We start from the raw sequence: 24,101 nt of genomic DNA, 5'->3' as shown, positions 1-24,101 counted from the left end.
TGTTGCCACTTGTAATGAGTTGAGGGATTTCAGGACTGATCAAGGAGAAAACGAAAAGATATGACCGCCGTAGCACACAACAAGCTTTTTGAGGGGGGCGGGTGTAGGGTGTTCAGCAGGCATGTTTGCATGAGTGTGGAGGCCAGCACTCAGAAGGGGAGAAAGGCAAGAAAACTTCTCTTCAAGAAAGAGGAATATCAGAGGGGTTTACATGTCTAGATCACTAGGCAGCATGTCAGGAAGTTGCTGGGTCAGAGGGTTCTGAAGGGCAACAGTGATGTGAGGTCTTTATTACTCCAGGGTTAATCTTATCTTTGGTTAGCAGATGTTGGGTGCAGTTTTGTGGGGTATGCAAGACAGGAAGGCTCTAAAGGGTTAAAAAATGCTTACTTTGGCTATTTAAAACAATTGGATGTGTAAAAATTTGATTTTGGTACTGGTAGGCTTTTGAGCGAATGGGTTCCCAGCCTGCTCAGAAAAAATAAACAACATAAGGTCCATATGCAGAGGCTACCTTTGGCTCATTTATGTAATAGAAATATGAAATAGTATGGAGCCACTTTGAAAAACAGTTTGTCAGTTTTCTAAAAAACTGAACATGCAAATGCCATATGCCCCAACAATTGCACAAATTGTACTCTTGGCCATATATGCCGGAAAAAAATCAAACTTTCTGTTTATATGAAAACCTCTACATGAATATTTATAGCATTTTTATTCATATACTCAAAAACTGAAGACAGCCCAGATGTCCTTCAACAGGTAAATGGTTAAACAAACTGTGGTCCATCTGTACCATGGAATACTGCTCAGCAATAAAGAACAAACTAAATATATGCAGCACCTTGCAGAGAATATGTTAAATGAAAAATGCCAATTTCAAAATGCTATCTACTGCATAGTTTCATTTACATAAATTTCTTTACAAAATTAAAGAAATAGAGAACAAATTAATGGTTACGAAGGGCTAAGGACAGAGTCCACACTCTGAGGGGGTGGTGGATATGAGGGGGAGGTGGGTGTGGCTACTAAAGGAGAACAGGAGTTTGTCTAGTGGAATTGTTGGTATCTTGACTATCAGTTTCAGTATCCTGGTTGGGATATTGTACTGCAGTTACCCATTGGGGAAACTGAGTAAAGAGTCCATGGGAACGCTATTATTTCTTTTTAAATTTACTTTTAAGTGTAGTAAAATACACTTAAAATTTACCTTTTTGACCATTGTTAGGTGTTAGTTCACTTTTTTAGGTTTTAGGTTAGTTCCATTTTTAGGTTTTAGTTCAGTAGTGTTAGGTCAATCTTTAGAACTTTTTCATCTGAAACCCTACCCATTGAACAAATCATTTCAACTGAAACCCGATCCATTAAACAAATCATGCCACCTAGTCCCTGGCAACCACCAATCTACTTTCTATCTCTGAACTTGACTAATCCAGCTACCTCATATAAGAGGAATCATACGATGTTTTTCCTTTTGTATCTGGCTTATTTTACTTAGCATAATGTCCCCAAAAGTCATCCATATTGTAGCATGTGTCACAATTTCCTTCCTCTTTAAGGCTGAGTAATATTTAATTGGTTGTATATACCATATTTTTTTTTTAATCATCTGGCAGTGGACATTGGGTTGCTTCCTCCTTTTGGCTTTTGTGAATAATACTGAATGGAACATGTTTGTAAAAGTATCTTGAGTCCTTGCTTCCAATTTTTTTTTTTTTAAATTTTTTTTTGCAATGGAGTCTCGCTCTGTCACCCAGGCTGGAATGCAGTGGCACAGTTATAGCACACTGTAACTTGTAATTCCTGGGCTCAAGTGATCTTCCCACCTCAGCCTCCCGAGTAGCTAGGACTACATACATGTGCCACCACGCCCAGCTAATTATTTTATTTTTGTAGAGACAGGGTCTTGCTATGTTGTTCAGGCTCCTACTCTTTTGATATGTATCCAGAAGTGGAATCGCTGGATTATACGTTAAATCTGTTTTTACATTGTTGAGGAAGCACCATAGTGTTTTAAATAGTGGCTGCATCATTTTATATTCCCATCATCAGTGGACAAGGTTTCCAATTTTTCCACATCCTCACCAACACTTGTTATTCTTTGTGCTTTGTTCCTTTTATTTGGATAGTAGCCATTCTAATGGGTGTGAGGTGATATATCATTGTGGTTTTGATTTTCATTTCTCTATTAGTGTTGTTGAACATCTTTTTATGTGTGTCATGTCCATTTTAATTTCTTTGGAGAAATGACTATTAAAGTCCTTTGCACACTTTATAATTTTGTTGTTGTAGGAGTTTTTAATATATTCTGGATAATAACTCCTTACTAGATACATGATTTTCAAATATTTTCTCCCATTCTGCAGGTTTCCTTTTCACTCTTCTGATAGTGTATTTTGATACACGAAAGTTTAATTTTGATGTAGCCCAATTTATCCATTTTTATTTTGTTACCTATGCTTTTGGTCTTATATCTGTGATATAAGATTGCTGAATTCAGTGTCATGACGTTTTATCCTGTGTTCAATGTAAATAATTTTACAATGTTCACTCTTACCTTTAGGTCTTTTATATACTTTGAGTTAATTTTTGTTTATGATGTAAAGTAAGGGTTCAACTTCATTCTTTTTTATTTTGTCTCTGTTTTTCTAATTTTATTTTATTTTAGGTTCCAGGATGCATGTACATAATGTGCAGGTTTGTTATATAGGTAAAGATGTGTCATGGTGGTTTGCTGCACCTATCAACCTGTCATCTAGGTATTAAGCCCCACATGCTTTAGCTATTAGTTCTGATGCTCTCCCTACCCCTGCCCTTGCTGACAGGCCTTGGTGTGTGTTTTTTCCCTCCCTGTGTCCATGTGTGCTCATTGTTCAGCTCCCACTTATGAGTGAGAACATGCGGTATTTGGTTTTCTGTTCCTGTGTTAGTTTGCTGAGGATGATGGCTTCCAGCTTCATCCATGTTACTGCAAAGGACATGATTTCATTCCTTTTATGGCTGCATAGTATGCTATGGTGTGTATGTACCACATTTTCTTTATCCAGCCTATCATTGTTGGGCATGTGGGTTGGTTCCAAGTCTTAGCTATTGTGAATAGTGCTGCAATAAACATACGTGTGTATATATCTTTATAATATAATTATTTATATTCCCTTGGGTATATACCCAGTGATGGCATTGCTGGTTCAAATGGTATTTCTGACTCTAGATCCTTGAGGAATCTTCACCCTGTCTTCCACAATGGTTGAACTGATTTACATTCCCAACAACAGTATAAAAGTGTTCCTATTTCTCCCCAGCCTTGCCAGCATCTGTTGTTTCTTGACTTTTTAGTAATCACCATTCTGACTGGCGTGAGATGGTATCTCATTGTGGTTTTGATTTGTGTTTCTCTAATGATCAGTGATGTTGAGCTTTCTTTCATATGTTTGTTGGCCACATAAATATCTTTTTTTTTTTAAGTGTCTGTTTGTGTCCTTTGCCCACTTTTTGATGGAGTTGTTTTTTTCCTTGTAAATTTGTTTAAATTCCTTGTAAATTCTGGATATTAGAACTTTGTCAGATGGGTAGATTGCAAAAATTTTCTCCCATTTTGTAGGTTGTCTGTTCACTCTGATGATAGTTTCTTTTGCCGTTCAGAGGCTCTTTGGTTTAATTAGATCCCATTTGTCAATTTTAGTTTTTGTTGCAACTGCTTTTGGCAATTTCATCATAAAGTCTTTGCCCATGCCTATTTTCTGAATGATACTGCCTAGATTTTCTTCTAGGGTTTTTATGGTCTTGTGTTTTACATTTAAGTCTTTAATCCATCTTGAGTTAATTTTTGTATAAGGTATAAGGAAGGGCTCCAGTTTCAGTTTTCTGCAAATGGCTAGCCAGTTTTCCCAGCACCTTTTATTAAATAGGGAATCCTTTCTCCATTACTTGCTTTTGTCAGGTTTGTCGAAGATCAGATGGTAGTAGATGTGTGGTGTTATTTATGAGATCTCTATTCTGTTTCATTGGTCTATGTGTCTGTTTTGGTACCAGTACCATGCTGTTTTGGTTACTGTATAGCCTTGTAGTATAGTTTGAAGTCAACTAGTGTGATGCCTCTAGCTTTGTTCTTTTTGCTTAGGATTGTCTTGGCTATATGGGCTGTTTTTTTTTTATTTCATATGAATTTTTAAGTAGTTATTTCTAATTCTATGAAAAATGTCAATAGTAGTTTGATGGGAATAGCATTTAATCTCTAAATTACTTTGGGCAGTATGGCCATTTTCATGATACTGATTCTTCCTATCCATGAGGATGAAATGTTTTTCCATTTGTTCATGTCCTCTTTCATTTCCTTGAGCAGTGGTTTCTAGTTCTCCTTGAAGAGGGCCTTCACATCCCTTGTTAGCTGTATTCCTAGGAATTGTATTCTCTTTGTAGCAATTGTGAATGGAAGTTCATTCATGATTTGACTCTCAGCTTGTCTATTTTTTGGTGGTGGTATAGCAATGCTTGAGATTTTTGCACATTGATTTTGTATCCTGAGACTTTGCTGAAGTTGCTTATCAGCTTAAGGAGCTTTTAGACTGAGACGATGGTGTTTTCTGGATATAGGATCATGTCATCTGCAAACAGAGACAATTTGACTTCCTCTCTTCCTATTTGAATACCCTTTATTTCGTTATCTTGCCTGATTTCCCTGGCCAGAACTTCCAATACTATGTTGAATAGGAGTAGTGAGAGGGGGCATCCTTGTCTTGTGCCTGTATTCAAAGGGAATGCTTCCAGCTTTTGCCCATTCAGTATGATATTGGCTGTGGGTTTGTCATAAATAACTCGTATTATTTTGAGATACGTTCCATCAATACCTAGTTTATTGAGAGTTTTTAACATGAAGGACGTTGAATTTTATTGAAGGCCTTTTCTGCATCTATTGAGATAATTATGTGGTTTTTGTCATTGATTCTGTTTATGTGATGAATTACGTTTATTGATTTGTGTATGTTGAACCAGCCTTGCCTCTGAGAGATAAAGCCGACTTGATTGTGGTGGATAATCTTTTTGATGTGCTACTGGATTCAGTTTGCCAGTATTTTATTGAGGATTTTTGCATCGATGTTCATCAGGGATATTGGCCTGAAGTTTTCTTTCTTTGTTGTGTCTCTGCCAGGTTTTGCTATCAGGATGATGCTGGCCTCATAAAGTGAGTTAAGGAGAAGTCACTCCTTTTCAATTGTTTGGAATAGTTTCAGAAGGAATGGTACCATTTCCTCTTTGTACCTCTAGTAGAATTTGGCTGTGAATTCATCTGGTCCTGGGCTTTTTTTAGTTGGTAGCCTATTTGTTACTGCTGCAATTTCAGAACTTGTTATTTGTCTGTTCAATAATTCAACTTCTTCCTGGTTTAGTCTTGTGAGGGTGTATGTGTCCAGGAATTTATTCATTTCTATTTCATTCTTTTGCATGTGGATATAAAGTTTTCCCAGCACCTATTTCTTTGAAAGACTGTCCTTTCTGCATTGAATTATTTTGGCACTGTTATCAAAAATCATTTCATTGTATATGCAATGGTTTATTTCTGGGTTCTGTGTTCTATTCCATTGGTCCATATGTGTGTCTTCATGCCAGTACCATATTGTATTGATTACTGTAGCTTAATAATATGTTTTGAAGTCAAGAAGTGTGTGACCTGCAACTTTGTCTTATTTTTCAAGATTGTTTTTGCTATTCAGAGTGACTTGCAATTCCATATAAATTTTAGGATGTATTTTTTCCATTTCTATAAAAAACCACCATTGTGATTTTGATGGAAACTGCATTAAATCTGTAAATCCCTTTGGGTAGTATTGACATCTTAACAATATTAAGTCTTTCAATTCATGAACAGGGAATGTCTTTCTATTCATTTGTATCATCTTTAATTTCTTTCAACAATGTTTTGTAGTTTATTGTGTATAAGTCTCTTACCTGCATGCTTAGGTTTAGTGAAAGCAGGCTTTCTTGTCTTATTCCCAATCTTAAAGGTAAAGCTTTCAGTCTTTCAACATTGAGTATGATGTTTACTGTGTGTTTGTAATATATACACTTTATTGTGTTCAGATAAATCCCTCCCATACCTAAATTACTGAGTTTTTATTATGAAAGAGGATTGAATTTTGCCACATTTTTTCTGCATCTATTGAGGTAATCATGTAATTTTTATCTTTCATTCTGTTAATGTGGTGTCTCATATTAATTAATTTGCACATGTTGAATTATCCTTGCATTGCAGGGATAAATTGTGCTTGATGGTGGTATACGTTCCTTTTGATGTCCTGTTGAATTCAGTTTGCTAGTATTTTCATGAAGATTTTTGCATCTATATTCAATATCAGCAATATTAGCCTATAATTTTCTTTGGTATAAGGGTAACTCTGGCTAACATAAAATGAGTTTGGAAGCATGCCCTCCTTTTTGATTTCTTGAAATAATTTGAGAAGTGTTGGGGGGGAGGGGCGGTTGTGGGCACAGCTTCATCAGACTTAAATATTCCTGCCTGCCAGCTCTGAAGAGAGCAATGGATCTCCCAGTACAGTGCTTGAGCTCTGCTAAGGGACAGACTGCTTCCTCAGGTGGGTCCATGACCCCCATGCCTCCTGACTGGGAGATACCTCCCAGCAGGAGTCAACAGACATCTCATACAGGAGAGCCCTGGCTGGCATCTGGCAGGTGCCCCTCTGGGACAAAGCTTCCAGAGGAAGGAACAGGCAGCAATCTTTGCTATTCTGCAGACTCCACTGGTGATAACCAGGCAAATAGGGTCTGGAGTGGACCTCCAGCAAACTCCAGCAGACCTGCAACAGAGGGACCTGACTGTTAGAAGGAAAACTAACAAACAGAAAGAAATAGCATCAACATTGGCTGTTCACAGTGGCTCATGCCTGTAATCCCAGTACTTTGGAAGGCTGAGGCAGGTGGATCACAAGGTCAGGAGTTCAAGACCAGCCTGATGAACATGGTTTAACCCTGTCTCTACTAAAATACAAAAAATTAGCTAGACGTGGTGGCGCCCACCTGTAGTCCCAGCTACTCAGGAGACTGAAGCAGGGGAATCACTTGAACCCAGGAGGCAGAGGTTGCAGTGAGCTGAGATCTCACCATTGTACTCCAGCCTGGAGGACAGAGTGAGACTCCGTCAAAAAAAAAAAAAAAAAAACAGAACAGCAAAAGAAATATCATCAACATTAACAAAAAGGACATCCACAGAGAAACCCCATCTGAAGCTCACCAGCTTCAAAAACCAAAGGTAGATAAATTCACAAAGATGAGGAAAAACCAGCGCAAAAAGGCTGAAAATTCCATAAGCCAGAACACCTCTTCTCCTCCAAAGGATCACAACTCCTTGCCAGCAAGGGAATAAAATGGGAGGGAGAATGAGTTTGATGAATTGACAGAAGTAGGCTTCAGAAGATGGGTAACAACAAACTCCTCTGAGCTAAAGGAGCATATTCTAACTCAATTCAAGGAAGCTAAGAACCTTGAAAAAAAGTTAAATGAATTACTAACTAGAATAACCAGTTTAAGGAAGAACATAAATGACCTGATGGAGCTGAAAAACACAGCACGAGAACTTCATGAAGCATACAGAAGTATCAGTAGCTGAACTGACCAAGCGGAAGAAAAGATATCAGAGATTGAAGATCAATTTAATGAAATAAAGCATGAAGACAAGATTAGAGAATAAACAATGAAAAGAAACGAACAAAGCCTCCAAGAAATATGGGACTATGTGAAAAGACCAAACCTACATTTGATTCGTGTACCTGAAAGTGATGAGGAGAATGGAACCAAGTTGGAAAACACTCTTTAGGATGTTATCCAGGAGAACTTACCCAACCTAGCAAGACAGGCCAACATTCAAATTCAGGAAATACAGAGAACACCACAAAGATACTCCTCGAGAAGAACAACACCAAGACACATAATCGTCAGATTCACCAAGGTTGAAATGAAGGAAAAAATGTTAAGGGAGAGAAAGGTCGAGTTACCCACAAAGGGAAGCCCATCAGGCTAACAGCGTATCTCGCTGCAGAAACCCTACAAGCCAGAAGAGAGTGGGGGCCAATATTCAACATTCTTAAAGAATTTTCAACCCAGAATCTCATATCCAGCCAAACTAAGCTTCATAAGTGAAAGAGAAATAAACTCCTTTACAGACAAGCAAATGCTGAGAGATTTTGTCACCACCAGGCCTCCCCTACAAGAGCTCCTGAAAGAAGCACTAAACATGGAAAGGAACAACCAGTACCAGCCACTGCAAAAACATGCCAAATGGTAAAGACCATCGACACTATGAAGAAATCACATCAACTGACAGGCAAAATAACCAGCTAGCATCATAATGACAGGATCAAATTCATACATAATAATATTAATCTTAAAGTAAATGGGCTAAATGCCCCCAATTAAAAGACACAGACTGGCAAATTGGATAAAGAGTCAAGAGCCATTGGTGTGCTGTATTCAGGAGACCCATCTCACATGCAAAGACACACATAGGCTCAAAATAAAGGAATGGAGGAATATATACCAAGCAAATGGAAAGCAAAAAATAAAAAATAAATTTTAAAAAAAGCAGTCTTAAAACAACAAAGGTCAAAAAAGAAGACAAAGGAGGGCATTACATGATGGTAAAGGGATCAATGCAACAAGAAGAACTAACTATCCTAAATTTATATGCACCCAATACAGGAGCACCTAGATTCATAAAGCAAGTTCTTAGAGACCTACAAAGAGACTTAGACTCCCATACAATAATAGCAGGAGACTTTAATACCCCACTGTCAATATTAGATGGAGCAATGAGACTTGAACTCAGTTCTAGACGAAGCCGAACTAATAGACATCTACAGAACTCTCCAACACAAATCAACAGAATATACATTCTTCTCAGCACCACGTTGCACTTATTCTAAAATTGACCACATAATTGGAAGTAAAACACTCCTCAGCAAATGCAAAAGAACGGAAATCATAACAAACAGTTTCTCAGACCACTGTGCAATCAATTTAGAACTCAGGATTAAGAAACTCACTCAAAACTGCACAACTACATGGAAACTGAACAACCTGCTCCTGAATGACTACTGGGTAATTAATGAAATTAAAGCAGAAATAAATAAGTTCTTTGAAACCAATGAGAACGAAGACACAACATACCAGAATCTCTGGGACACAGCTAAACCTGCCTTTAGAGGGAAATTTGTAGCACTAAATGCCCACAGGAGAAAGCAGGAAAGATCTAAAATCACCACCCTAACATCACAATTAAAAGAACTAGAGAAGCAAGAGCAAACAAATTCTGGCAGAAGACAAGAAGTAACTAAGATCAGATCAGAACTGAAGGAGATAGAGACATGAAAAACCCTTCAAAAAAATTAATGAGTCCAGGAGCTGGTTTTTTCAAAAGATCAACAAAATAGATAGACTACTAGCCAGACTAATAAAGAAGAAAAGAGAGAAGAATCAAATAGACACAATTTAAAAAGCATTAATTCTTTAAATATTTGGGAGAATTCTTCAGTGAAGCCTCTAGCCCTGGGCTTTTCTTTGCTGGGAGGTTTTTGATTCCTGATTCAATTTCTTTAGTCAATACTAGTCTGTTCAGTTTTTCTTTGTGATTCAGTCTTGGTAGGTTGTATGTTTCTAAGGATTTATCCATTTATTCTAGGTTATCCAATTTATTGGTACATTGTTGTCTTTATGATCTTTTAAAATTTTGTTACATCAGTTGTAATGTCTCCTTTTTCATTTCTGATTTTATTTATGTATTAGTCTAGCTAAAGTTTTATCAATTTTGGAATTTTTTTTCTGAAAAATAAACACCTCTTAGTTTCTTTGTTTGTTTGTTTGTTTTACAGAGACTCACTCTGCTGGCCTGGCTGCAGACAGGACAAGGCTCAAGCAGTCCTTCAAACTCAGCTCCCAAGTTGCTGGGACTACAAGCATGTGCTGTTTTCTAAATTTTTTTGTAGAGGTGGGGTTTCTCTGTGTAGTCCAGGCTGGTCTTGAACTTCTGGCCTCAAACAATTCTCCTGCCTTGGCCTCCCAAGGTGCTGGGATTATAAGAGTGAGCCACTGCATCTGGCCTCACCTCTTAGCTTCTTTGATTTTATATTCACTAGTTCTTTTATTTCTTCTCTAGTCTTTATTATTCCTTCCTCCACTACTTTTGGGCTAGTTTGTTCTTTTCCTAGTTCCTGAGATATAAAGTTAGGTTTTTCATTTTAGATCTTTCTTCTTTTTTAGTATCACTATAAATTATCACTATAATTTATCACTATAAATTTCTCTTTTTATTAATATTTTTAATTGGCCAGTCATAATTGTATATATTTCAGGTGTACAGTGTGATGTTTTGATATATTAATAAAATGAGGAATGATTAAATCAAGCTAATTAACATATCTATCACCTCATTTAGCCATCATTTTTTGTGGTGAGACAGTTGAAATTTACTCTCTTCAATTTTGAAATATACAATACATTATTGTCAACCATGGTCAGCATGCTGGGCAGAAGACCTCAAAAACTCATTCCTTTTATCTAACTGCATCTTTCTACCCTTTGGCCAGCATCTCCCCATTCTCTCCTATCTCAACCTCTGATAACCACAATTTTACTCTCTGTTTCTATGAGTTTGATTGTTCTAGCTTCCACGTATAAGTGAGAACAGAGTTTTTGTCTTTCTGTGTCTGGTTTATTTCACTTACATAGTGTCCTCCAGTTCCATCTATGTTGTCACAGATGACAGCATTTATTTCTTTTTTAAGGTAGAATAGTATTCCATTATGTATATTTATCACATTTTCTTTATTCAGTCATCTATTGATGGACTCTTAGGTTGAGTCCATATCTTGACTTTTGTGAATAATGCCAGAATGAACATGAGAGTGCAGATATTTCTTCAAAATACTGATTTCAGTTCCTCTACCCAGAAGTGGGATTGCTGGATCATATGGTACTTCCATTTTTAATTTTTTGTCGAACCTCCATACCGTTTTCTGTAATAGCTGAGCTTATAAATTTCCTTCTTAGTACTGCCTTTGCTGCATCCTACATATTTTGGTATGTTGTGGTTTTGTTTGTTTCAAGATAATTTCCAATTTCCCTTTTGATTTCTTCTTTGACCCACTGGTTGTTTAAGAGTGTGTTTTTTTAATTTCCATATATTTTTTAACTTTCCAGGTTTCCTTTATGCTATTGATTTCTAGTTTCATTCCATTGTGAACAGAAAAAAATACTTGGTATGATTTTAATCTTCTTAAATTTGATAAGCTCTATTTTATGACCTAACATGTGATCTACCTTGAAGAATGTTACATGTACTTTTGAAAAGAATGTGTATTGTACTGTTACTGGGTTGAATATTCTGTATATCTATTAGGTCCATTTGTTCCATAGAGTTGTTCAAGTCTGCTATTTGTTTTTTGATTTCTTTCTCTGATTTTTCTATCCATAATTGAAAGTAGAGTATCGAAGTAATCTATTACTGTATTTTTGTCTGTTTCTCCCATCAGTTCCATCAGTGTTTGCTTTACATATTTAGGTACTCTGATGTTGAATGCATATATATTTATAATTGTTATATTTTCCTGGTGTATTGATTCTTCCATAATTATATAAAATTCTTCATTGTCTCAGTGACATTTTTTGACTTAAAGTTCATTTTGTCTGATATTACTATTGCCACACGTGCATTTTTTCTTTTTCTAAGTTACAATTTGCATGGAATATCTTTTTTTATCTCTTCACTTTCAGTCTATGTGTACCCTTAAATCTAAAGTGAGTCTCTTATAGACAGCATATAATAGGATGTTTTTCTTAAACTATTCAGTCTTTCTGTGTATTTTTATTGAGGAGTTTAATCTATGAATATATTTCAAGTAATTATTGATAGGGGATGATTTACTGTTGCCATTTTGTTCATTGTTTTCTGTTTGCCTTGTAGGGATTTTGTTGTTGTTCCTCTTTTCATTTCTTGCTCTCTTCCTTTATGTTTTGTTTGTTTTGTTTGTTTGTTTGTTTAGTTTATGCTTTGATTTGTTTCACTTTTTTTTTTTTTTTTTTTTTTTAACTTCTGTAGGTATTTCCTTTGTAGCTACCATGGGGCTTACATAAAATATCTAACAGTCTAACACTCTTGTCTTAAGCAAGTAACAACTTAACTTCAATTATGCACACATTACACGTTTTCTTCTTCTCCCTTATGTTATTCATGTCAAAGTTTACATCTATTTATATTGTATATTCATTGGCATACTTTATAATTATGTTAATACTTTTTAAAAACTTTATACTACAATTAAAAGTGACTTACCCACAATCATTACAGTAATATAGTATTCTTTATTAGTTTATATACTTACCTTCACCAACAACTTTTATACTTTTTTATGCTACTGTGTTGCTATTTAGCATTCTTTCATTTTTGTTTTCATTTTCATTTCCCTTTCAATCTAAAGAGAAGACTTCCCTTTAGATTTCCTGTGAGGCAGGTCTAGTGGTAATGAACTCCCTTAGCTTTTGTTTGTCTGGGAAAGTCGTGTTCTCTCTTTAGTTTTTGAAGAACAGTTTTGCTACATATATCATTATTGGTTCATAGTTTTAGTTTTCCTTCAGCTCTTTGAATATATTATCCCACTCTCTACTCTATTCTGACCTGAAAGGTTTTTTTGCTGAGATGTCTGCTGATGGTCCTAATGGATTTTCCTGCATATGACAAGTTGGTTTTATCTTACTGCTTTCAAAATTCTGTTTTTCACTTTTGACAATTTGATTATCATATGTCTCAGTGTGGATTTCTTTAGATTCATCGTATTTGGGTCATTTTGGCTTCCTAGATCTGGATATCCATTTCCTACCCCAGATTTAGAGAGTTTTCAGTCATTATTTCTTTAAATAAGATTTCTAGTCCTTCCTATCTTCTCTTGGGACTCCCATAATGCATATATTGGTCTGCTAATTAATGGTGTCCCATAGGTCCCTTAAGCTATTTTATTTATTTTTTTATTCTTTTTGCTTTGTGTCCCTCTGACTGGATAATGACAAATAATCTGTGTTTGAGTCTGCTTAGTCTTTTTTCTGCTTGCTCTAGTCTGTTGTTGAACTCCTCTATTGGATTCTTTACTTCAGTTATTGTATTCTTCAGCTTTAAGACATCTGCCTATTCTTTTACATTTTCTGTCTCTTTGTTGAAATTTTCACTTTGTTTATGGATTGTTCTCCTGAGCTTGTTGAGATTTTCCATGAGGGATACTTTGAGTTCTATGTCGGGTCATTCATATATTTTCATTAGAGTCACTTTCTGGAGTTTTAGCTTCTTTCTTTGTTCAGATTGTGTTACCCTTTTTCTCCACATTAGAAAAATCCACTATCACTCCCAGTCATATGAATTGGCCTTGTATAGGAGAAGACATTCACCAGCCAACCAAGCCAGAGCTTCTGTGGGCCTTTCAACCCATTGTCCTAGTTTAAACTGCTGTCTTTGTTATTAGTGTCCCCCAGGCATCCAGAGTATGTCCAGTTTCATCAATGCTCCTAGGCAGGTGGCACAAAAGCCATTCCCTTGGTAGATCCTGGAGAATTTAGAATGCTGGGTGCATGTTCCAACTTTTCCCCTTCCCAGGGAGAAGCTGGGAACTGGGATTTTCCCCCTACCCTGTGTTGAGCCAGGTACAGGAGCTGTGGTACATGCCTACATGCTAGTTGAAACTGCCACTTTCTTCTCTGTAGCCCTCCGGACACTATCACATGCCAGACCCTTTCAACTCTTTGAAATAGGTGAGAAAGAAGCCGGTCTTTCAGGTGGCACCTGGAGAAGTTGGGATGTTAGATGTGCAGTCCAGCTTCTTCCATTCTGAGGTAGAAGCTGGGAATGGGGGTTTCCTCCTGATCCTGTGGCACTGTGCTGGGAGTAGGGATTATGATGAGTGGATGTTTCTGCTTTTTCTACAGATGTTTTATTTACAATCTGGTTGGTTTCATACTTATCCAGGCTGCAGAAGCCTCTCCATGAGTTGCTGGATTTCTCATAAAGGGAATTGATCCTTGTGTTGCAATTAAATTAGTGTATCCATTGGGGGAAGGAGAGTCCAGGGCTTCCTATTCTGCCATCTTGGTGATGTCACTCCTCTCCCTTATTATTTCATAAAACTACATGTGAGTCTATAATTATCTCAAAGTAAAAGCATAATTTGATTGTTTAAAAGAACCTCAAGTTTGCTAAAGTCTAAAGTGTCTCCTTCACCTGAGATTTTTCTGCTGGTATCTTTACTCTTTCCAATTATGAGCATGTCCATTCTTTTTAATGTCATCAAATTACAGTACTCATGAGATCTTCCCACCTACTAGGCTAATATTTTCTTGGCACAAGGAAAACATTGGTAATCAATCACTCCAGCTAAACTAACCCACTCCCCCCCCCCACCCTTTTTGTCTATTTGAGGTTCTGGTGTGGGATGTATAACCGCTTTGACAAAGGGCTGCAGGCCAAGCAGAGTATACTAGAGAACCTCCTGGAAATTAAGAAACAGAGAGCAATGCTGGAGACAGATGTGCATGAACTAGAAAAGGTGAGGAGAAAAGTCCCAAAGAGAGATCTTCTTGCCCATTCTGGGTAGGTCCAGCCTGCTTGGAGTTGAATTGATACTTGTGGAAAGCTCCCTGACTGGCTTTTTTATACTCTTTGGCTTTTCATGTGTCCCGTGTCTACAAAGCTTTCAGCATAACTCCTTTTCTTACTTCCCAAAATGTGGTAAATATGTCACTCAACTAGATAAACAAGTAAAGTTGTTCTCTTTATCTCTTTTTGGATCTGGATGGAATGAGTAGGAGGAACAAGAGGGAATGACTAGGGAAATCACATAGCATTTGTTATCCATCAAGAGAATAAATATAACATCTTGGGTATACTGATAAGAACAGTGCAATTGCTGTTTTCCAATTAAAAATCTTATAAAAGAAGGTTCTTATTTCCTTCCCATGTAGACTGCAAACTCAGCTTATTGAGTGACCATGTTGGACACTTGTTTTTTAATTACAGGTTACAGAACTCAAAAATTATTTCTTGTTGATTTCATAAACTGAGCTGCTTATGAAATGTAGGGATCCCTAAGGGTTTGTTTGAAGGACAGGGGAAAGGTACCTCTTAGAAAAGAATTATTGGAAATGGTGTGCTATTTAGGAACTGGATGTGAACCCACTTTAAGCCAGATAAGGCATAGCTTTTCTGCTTCCTGTAAGTAAACAAATGTCATTTTATTGTGAAAATAAATGTGTTGTGATTACATCAGATCCCAACCTTTTTAATGTCCTCTTGGGAGGCAACAGCCAGTTACTTGGTTCCATTTGAAAAAAAGGTGGGAGGGCGAACTAAAGCATAACTTAAAATCGTAGGAAGCATGCATCCCCGAGAAGGCCCAGTCTTCAGTAGATTAGATGTAGTAGAGAAACTTCTTCTTAGGGCTCCTCTTTTAGCTACTAGCAGATTCTTCCACAAGGCCCTCAGGGAAGGTGCCCTATTCTTGACCCAGCCCTCTCACTTATCCCTGCCTGACTCCTGAGAGAGAATCAGATTCATTTCACATAGACTCAGATCACTCTGGAAAGACTTCTTTTTGAAGTGTGTATGTGTTGTTATGTATGTGTGTTATTAACTTTCTTTTTTTAATACAGAGCAGAAAAACAAAAATGGCTGATAGTATCACCCAGATAACCCTGTTTACTTTTTTTAAAAGACAATATAAGTGTAAAGTTAGAAAATACAGAATATAATAAGGTACAAAATGAAAATTTAAAAGACTCCCCCCATCACCTTCAGAAAAATGTATGCATTTTTCTGAAGAGAAGGTCCATAATTTTCATCACGTTTTCAATGGGGACTTATGACCCCAAAGAATCACTGTTGTAAAGTATCAGTGAATCATTATATTATCTCTGAAAGTGAAAATATCTGTTAGAGGTAGCATGAGGTAGATGACAGGTCATAGACTTTGGCATTAGGTAGATGCAGGGTCAGATCCTAGTTGTTTACTTCGTACGTGTGCAAATTTGGGTGACTTACTTAACTTCTCTCAGCCTCAGTTTCTTCATCTGTAAAATATAGCTAATACCTAAACTAATAGGTTTATTATAAGGATAAACAGAAATACTGTGTGTAAAGTGCCTAGCACATAGAAGTATTCAATAAATATTAGTGATCTATTCCCCCGCCCTCTCCCCATCCCATGAACAAAATTGCACTTATCATAAAAGAGGACTTTTATAGATATAAGACCTTTGAGATTCTTCAATGGTAGGGCTTCTAAAGTACTATGGCATGTGATGAGGGAAAGATGTTGTTGGGGAGGGGTCGAGCAAAAGGTCATTTGCTACCATTATAAGTGACAGCAATAGGATCTCTGCAGATCAAGGTGATGTTTGCCTAGTTTTTCTCCTGTTTCTAATTCTTCTTAACCCTTTCTTGCTCCTGAGGCAGAAACTAAAAGCCCGTGATGAGCCACCAGAAGAGATCTGTACCTGCACTCAATTAGGAAACTTATTATCCCAGCATCTGGGAAGTCCTTTGACCAATCCTCTTGGCTTCATGGGTATCGATGGAGACCTGAATACCTTGATGGAGAATGGCACCCTCTCCAGGGAAGGAGGCCTCCGAGCTCAGATGGATCAAGTAAAAAGCCAGTGTGCAGACCTCCACCATAACCATTGTGAGATTGTGAGCAGCCTTAGGGCCATAAATATCTCTGGGGATGTGGGCATCTCTGGAGGGACAGGCATCTCTGAGGCCATGGGCATCTCTGGAGACATGAGCACCTTTGAGACTATGGGCTTCTCCGAAGACTTAGGAATCTGTGGGGCCATGGATATCTCTGAGGCCACTGACATATCTGGAAACATGGGTATTTCTGAGGCCAGGGGTTTCTCTGGGGACATGGGCATCTTGGGGGACACAGGCATCTCCAAGGCCAGCACCAAGGAGGCAGACTACTCCAAGCATCAGTGAGTTAGTTACTCATCTTCCATGCTAGGTATACCTACAGCAGCTACAATGATTCTTGTCCCAGAGAGGGCTATGCTGCTTTTCCAATTGGTTTAAGTGAGCGAAGCCAAGGCATCCCTCTCCCCACTTAAGTCTGGAAGGGAATTACTTTACTGATTAAGTGACCAATATGTTCATATTAAGCAGTACAGAGTGTAGGCAAGAGAAAGAATATGTTATTGTTCTAAAATGGGATTTAACTATAGAAATGTTGCCTCTCAGGTGAGACACATATTAAGCTGGTTCTACTGTCTGTTTTCCTTAATGATCGACCGCCCCTATTTTCTATCCTAACTGCTGTAATGTGAGAGTGAAGTGGAAATATTGTCACAGTGGTCAATAATGACCCTTTTGAGGGTATGGAGAGATGGTATACAGTAGGTAACTGAATTGCAGAATATATTAAAAGAAAATCTTACTTTCAGGTATGCTTAGTCATGGGATATTAGCTAACATTATTGCCAATGGAGACATATAATGTTTTCCTGAAAAGGAAATCAAAATGATGCTTAATTGTTAGCATGAGTGCATGAGTGCTTGGTGGTTTGAAATATATAAGGAAAGTTTTCTTAAGTTACAACACATGCTTTCCCCAACCCACACGCCAGCTAGGTCTTGTTATAATACTTAGCCAATTCCCTTTTTCATAGATAGTCCATAGGTAAATTTGAATCCACTACAGTCTAAAATTATAAATTTCAAATTAATGGGGTTTGAATTAGTAACATTAATTGCATCAGTTCAGGAAGTAACTGAAAATCTCAGTGCTTCAGACTCAGACTGAGACATGGTCTGTGTGCCCATCTGGTTTTGTGGAAAATAGGACCCTTTTTAGGTCTTTTTATGAAGACAAATGGTTTTGCTTATCTAGATATCTCATGAGGTTTGTGGATTTTTTAGACACAATTGGCACTACTTTTAAATCTGGTAGGTTTATCACCTTGTGCTAATGTACAGTTTTGAAAAAAGTCCATTCTGATAGCAGATCCAGATACTCCTGGGGAAAGGGATGTATTTTTATTTAAACACCAGCTTTTCTCCTAGGGGTTGATATACTTGATGGGTTTTTCATCTGTCCTATTGGATATTCAGTCATGATTTTGCTACTTCCACATACTGAGAGTAGGATAGGCCTCAGTCAGTTTAGGTCATGCTCTGTATATTCTCAGCAATTCCAGAACTCTTAATACCAACAGAATCCAGGTCCTCACCCAAAATGTCTGTTCCAAATACTCTATATTTGGCTTAAGCTAAAAAATTAGATGACTTAAAGAGGCATCCCTTGATTATCACATCCAGTTGTGCACGTAGAAATATCTAAAGGATTACCTCATTAGGTGCTTTTCTTTGAGAGAAAGAGGAACCTTTTAAGGGTTTAATTTAAATGTAGGAGAGGAGTGCCAGGATAGCTCCTTGATTTCTTATCCCTAGCTAAACTGTAGACCCAAAATATCCTCTTTAGTGGAAGAACTCTAAATCATCTTGGTTGTCTTTTTTTATATGTAAACAGGAGTCATTTTTCTATTTACTTCCTCTTGGTAAATTTTTAATTTTTTGTTTTTAAAGAACTCTTAATTTATTTGGGTCTTCCCCATTAATAAATAAAGGCCATATTTTACTTACATGTTCTTGATAGCTACCTTGATCCTATAATTTTAAAGCATCAAGATGATTTCCTTTTTTTATCTCGCTGGTCCTCCTCTTTCCATGATTTATTCCTTGCTTTATATAACCTAAATCATCAGATGTTGCCAGTTGTCATTTGACTTCTTTTGGAAAAAAAAAATGGGGTTTGTGCACACCGTTTTGATCTGGAGGCTACATCTACTCCTGGCTTTGTGAAGGAAGTTGCCAAAAAGGATGACGGTACCAATCTGCCACCAGTGAGCCATTCTGGATCTTGCTCCCAGATCTTTCTCCCATATCTCAATGTGCATTTTGCAGTTTATTAATTAGCATGATGTTCTGGATAGAGTGTGTTTTCAGAGAAGAAAGTAAAAAGGTAAATGACAAGATGTAGTAGTTTTTGCAAATTCTATAAAAGACTGAAGAGTCTTGATTTATTCCTAAAGATCTGTACAGGTACAGTACATAGTACCTAATCTTATTTCTTAGATCAAAAACAAAATTAATCAATAGTGAAAGGAAGGTCTTTTCAATATAATTCTATACTAGAAGTAGTAAACCACAACTCTGGTATTTCCAAAGGTGAAAACAGCATTTTTAAAAGACTGGATTATTTTGTTAATTATCTAAGGCCATGGGATTGATTTCAGTCTCAAAATCTGTGAGGCCAGTTTGTTTGGTCTTTGATATATTTATTCCCTAACATGCCACATTATTACTTACATATAAAATATACAGAACTTAAAAAAAAAAAAGACTGCATGAAAATCACCTATTTATTCTCAACACAAAACACCTTTTGGTTTTACAGTTGGATTTAAAAATCTGAGAAGAGCCTGGCCGCAAAGGAAGAAAGAGAAACAGGAGAACCTAGGCCAAGCGTGGTAGCTCACGCCTGTAATCCCAGCATTTTGGGAGGCCGAGGCGGGTGGATCACCTGAGGTCAGGAGTTGGAGACCAGCTTGGCCAACATGGTGAAACCTTGTCTCTATTAAAATATAAAAATTAGCCAGGCGTGGTGGTGGGTGCCCGTAATCCCAGCCACTTAGGAGGCTGAGGCACAAGAAGCGCTGAACCCCAGAGGCGGAGGTTGCAGTGAGTCGAGACCACGCTACTGCACTCCAGCCTGGGTGACAGGAGCAAAACTCTATCACACACACACACACACACACACACACACACACACACACACAAAAGAAACAAGAGAACCTAAATCTTCTCTAAGACCTCTCTCACTGCTAAGACTGTTTCCTCATCATAGTCACTGATCACTGAAAGACAGTCTAAAATAATGGTGCCTGAGGGTTCACACCCTTGTCATTCATCTTCTCTCTTCAGTCCATGCTTTTTTACCTATGTCCCATCTGCAAAGTAATCCTAAAAGATATATATATACAGGCTGTTGTTAAACCAGGAGTATAAGTCACCTTTTTATAAAGTTAACCTAAGACTTTTCAATGCCGAAGAGGGAGCTATAGTGTTGGAAAGGTAGCATATTTCCAAAGCCATTTCAGAAAATCAATCTTGGCCTAAGTTAGAGTGAACTATTCGCATTCTCTCTCTGCGTAAGTTAGAGTGAACTATTCCATTCTTTCTCTGCTATACCCATGATACCCCATCCTAACCCAGACACCTAGCTAATTTTGTTTTCCTGATGTGAAAAATACTCTAATTCAAAAAATAACCCTCCATCAACTTTCAAAGACAACATAGAAGAAAGTAGGCAGGTTTTATCTATTATTTATACCTTTCTAAATCCAAATTAGATTTGATCTGGCTTCATCAAAACCAATAAAAATATAAAAGAACCATTAAAATAAGAATTAATACAAGTAACAGTTGGGTAAAATATGTGTTCCAGAAAAATTAAGGTAAAGATGATTGCTGCAATTGCAGTTAATATTAGAAAATAAGACAAAAGAAGAAATGTAAGGAGTTACATGGATTGCATTACTTAAGACAAGGTTTGTACCAGCTCGTTAGAAAAAAAAAGTTTTAAGGTATTGTCTTTCAACAATTCTTATATCTTAATATTCTTGACATCCGATTATCTACTAAGCAGTTATATGTCACAGTTGTTTTATGCAATGTTTTCCATATGGCTGTACCTTTACCATTAAACTTCAAAATTCAACAACAGAGTATTAAGTCATGCAGTGAGAAGGCCGTAACTTGGGATCTGTAGCTTTCCAGTGATCTAATTTAATACATGGAACAAGTTGATATAGTCTTGATAATTACTTTAGCCCTCAGGTGATTGGTCCTTGGCTAATTAGTTGTCTTAGAAGGTTGGGTAACTTCAGCTGGAGAGGAATATTTGAGAGGCAGGTCATTGTTGAAGACCTGAATGGCAAAAGAGAGTTGGAAAAGTCATTTCTCCCACAGTGACAAAATCCCAAAATTTTTAATATGTTCCAATAATACCAGCTACTACTCTACACTTTCCCCAGGAATGAGATTGGAAATTTATGGATTCAGATGCTGTACTTTTAGATGTTCTGCAGTGGTTTGGTTGGAACAAGAGATGAGACATTAGAAAATGTTACCTGAACTATGTATTAGGGAAAAGATTTTGTTTATCCATATCTTTTGTTTCCCTTTGCCATGAAAACTCTATCTAAATAAAACCTGTTCACCACGGGAAAAAAAAAAAAAAGAAGAAGAACAAAGCGTTCAAGATAGGAAAATAAATAAATAAATAAATAAATAAATAAATAAATAATTAATTAAAATCTGAGAAGAAAAAGATGGAATCCAGGTATTTATACACTATTAAAAGCAGATTAGCTATCTATAGGTAGGAGCCCAGCAATAGTGAGGAGACTCTTGAAGGTAAGTTGCCAGGAGTACTAGAAAAGATGATCTATTAATGGCTTTCACTTCATACTCTGATATAGCACCTATCCTATGAAAGAAATGTGACTCCCTTCCCCCACTGTCCTACCTTTCCAGTTCCCCAAGCAGAAATTCCATTCTCATGTGACTACTCTACTTAAATAGGAAGGCATTTAACCACCTGCCACTGTCATCCACTAATCTGACCTCTGCCTGCTTTCTACGCAAGTTTCACAGGCCTGGGGTTACTGCTTATCTTTTCTAAGCATGAGGCAGGCTCTGTCCCTGTGCTTGTGGCCATGCTCAGAGTCTACCATGGCCACCGTTTTAAAAATGCATTAATTATTTACTTAGTTTATGGAATGACAGATTTATCACAGTAATAAAACAATTTTAAATAACAAACTTAAATAACAGCTAACAGTTTGACTTTTTAAAGAAGAAATTCACTAATAAGGTTTGCTCTATGAAAGAAAACCTGAAACTCTATATAGAACTAATTAAAAGAATTTAAAGCTTATGGTGAATATATTAGACATGTGTATCTTTGGAAAGTACCCTTAGAAATTATGTTCATTTACCAGCAAGTCAGTTGTCATTGCCTGCCAACATACATGAAACACCTTTTGTCTGAGATACCCCTCACACTTCACTGGAAGTGAGACCTTTCTCAGAACACTTCCAGCCAAAAAGGAATCCAAGTCTTTTTAAGAGGTGCTTTTCAAACCTAATTGGTAACTATTTAAGCTTGGCCTTAATTTAGTAGAAAGAGAAGTTTAATAACTAAAGATGATCATGTTAGTTCTTTGTTACATACTGGCTTTTATTAAACACCCAACTCTTCTTGATGCTAATTAGGCTTTGATATACTATTGGGAAATCTTTCTATGAGCGTATTTTATTAAGTGTACTTTTTCTAAACAATTTTGTAGGGTAACGTAAATTACCTTTACATTAAAATATCCCTCTCAAAAGGGGCTTACTGTACTCCAGATTGGTTTATACCTAGGAGGATAATTCTCACTTTATTACTTTCCAATGTTTATGATTTAGTGATCTCTAAACTAAATTTTTACCTCACCTTCAGGCATCTCACTCTCAGAATTGTTTGTATGATACAGGCAGATATGATTCCAACCAAGTCTGATTGCTTTATTCTAAGTGCCAAATCAAAACCTTCCTTTTGATGTACACATTTAAAAACAAAAAGAGAAGGCTTAAGCCTTACATGCTGTTCCTATGTTTTTGTTTTTGTTTTAATATACTGTGAAGAAATGGTTGAGGTGTCAGGCAGTAACAGACAAATGGAAAGATGTGAGGTCATAACGGACTCTTGTTTTCTCGTCCTTTTAAAGGCAGTTGTGATTTCAGAGTATTTGATGGTGGCATAGAAACTTTTCCAAAGCAAAAAACAAAAACGCAAAATGTGCTTTTCAAGCCCTATAAAACATCTTCTCTGATTCCCTGGCTGTGGGACTGACAGTCTTTGCCTTCCCCTGAAATAGGAAGTACTAGTATTGTCACCAGTCTTGGCAGCCCATGTCTCCTTTACATGTCAATGCAAGTAAAAGCATGTTACATTCTCTGTGATTTGTGACTGTTTTCACAAAAGAGAAGTGTGCTTTGAAAACAGCTGTCTCATTTAGACCCATGAGTCTTACAGAAACTGAACAAACATATGCTGAGAAGTTGGCATGTGTGAAACCAATGGCTTCCATGTTAAGTCTGGTGTCCTGTCTCTTGGTGCTTTTTGAAGCATTGGGGGTAACCTGAAAGCTTTTTTCTCTTCCACAGCTTTGTTAACCTTTCAACCATTTTCATGGTTTCATACTTAACTTTTTAGAGGGCTCTACATCAGCCCTTACAGAATCCCAGTTGTGGAGAAGGAGGTGGGAAGGGTCGGGGGAAGAGAATAATACAGAAACATACCTGGCCAGTTCAACAAAAAGAGTATATACCTATCCATGATTACCAGCATTCCAGTTATTTAAAATTTCATGTGCTCCTTGAGATTAAATTGTTCACAATAAGGTCCAAAAGTCTTTTCCAAGTGGTACTGAGACTACTATATTTTCTTTTTAAGGCTTTTACACTGGTAGAAACTCTCCTTAAGAATGCTATGAGTTGTGTATTTTCTTTGTCAACATTTTTCTGTTGTGATATGTAGTCCTGGGTTTTCTCTTCTTCTAGAGAGTGAAGGATGATGGGTGGTATTCTCTCCCCTTAACATGTCCCTGAGGCAGATCAGTCCTTAGCTTTCTTTTGCTTCTTTTGCTGAAGCAACATTGGATTTCTCACCTGTCAGGTGAGAAACATGCACCAAAATCATAAATAATCATTGTTCAAAGACCCTTATCTTCTGGTCCCACTTCACATGCATTTGGCCATACCAGTTCACATAAAGTGTCTCCAAGTCTCCACTTCACTTGCATTTGCAGACAGGGTGGTTTCTTCATTTTGTGAATGCCAATGAGAATGCAGAGCACATATTCTACTTCTGAAACAGAGCATGTTGTATATTATAGTTTGACAATGCCTCTGGCATAGGAACAGCTAACAAGTTCAGTCCTTTTGGAATATAGCT

At 37.1% G+C, this 24,101-nt stretch overlaps 1 protein-coding gene across 16 annotated transcripts in view; it reads left to right on the top strand.

Moving 5' to 3' along the window:
* MTMR8 (myotubularin related protein 8) overlaps positions 1–21,380 on the top strand; it is a 111,437-nt gene extending 90,057 nt beyond the window's left edge. For 7 of the 16 annotated variants that reach the window (XM_065538544.2, XM_074028853.1, XM_065538542.2 and 4 more), the window contains 2 exons: positions 14,465–14,591; positions 16,496–21,380. In XM_065538544.2, coding sequence (XP_065394616.1) covers positions 14,465–14,591; positions 16,496–17,020 — 652 coding nt within the window. In that variant the 3' untranslated portion in view covers positions 17,021–21,380. Of the gene's footprint in view, positions 1–9,878; positions 12,344–14,464; positions 14,592–16,491 lie in introns of those variants that run through there. The other 9 variants (XM_074028861.1, XM_074028857.1, XM_074028860.1 and 6 more) reach the window with 4 other exon arrangements.
* The last annotated feature ends 2,721 nt before the right edge of the window (positions 21,381–24,101 follow it).

The sequence above is a fragment of the Macaca fascicularis genome, chromosome X (assembly GCF_037993035.2).
Source record: "Macaca fascicularis isolate 582-1 chromosome X, T2T-MFA8v1.1".
Taxonomy (NCBI): domain Eukaryota; kingdom Metazoa; phylum Chordata; class Mammalia; order Primates; family Cercopithecidae; genus Macaca; species Macaca fascicularis.
The sequence above is the reverse complement of the archived record's forward strand: the minus strand, read 5'-3'. Positions and strand labels throughout refer to the sequence as shown.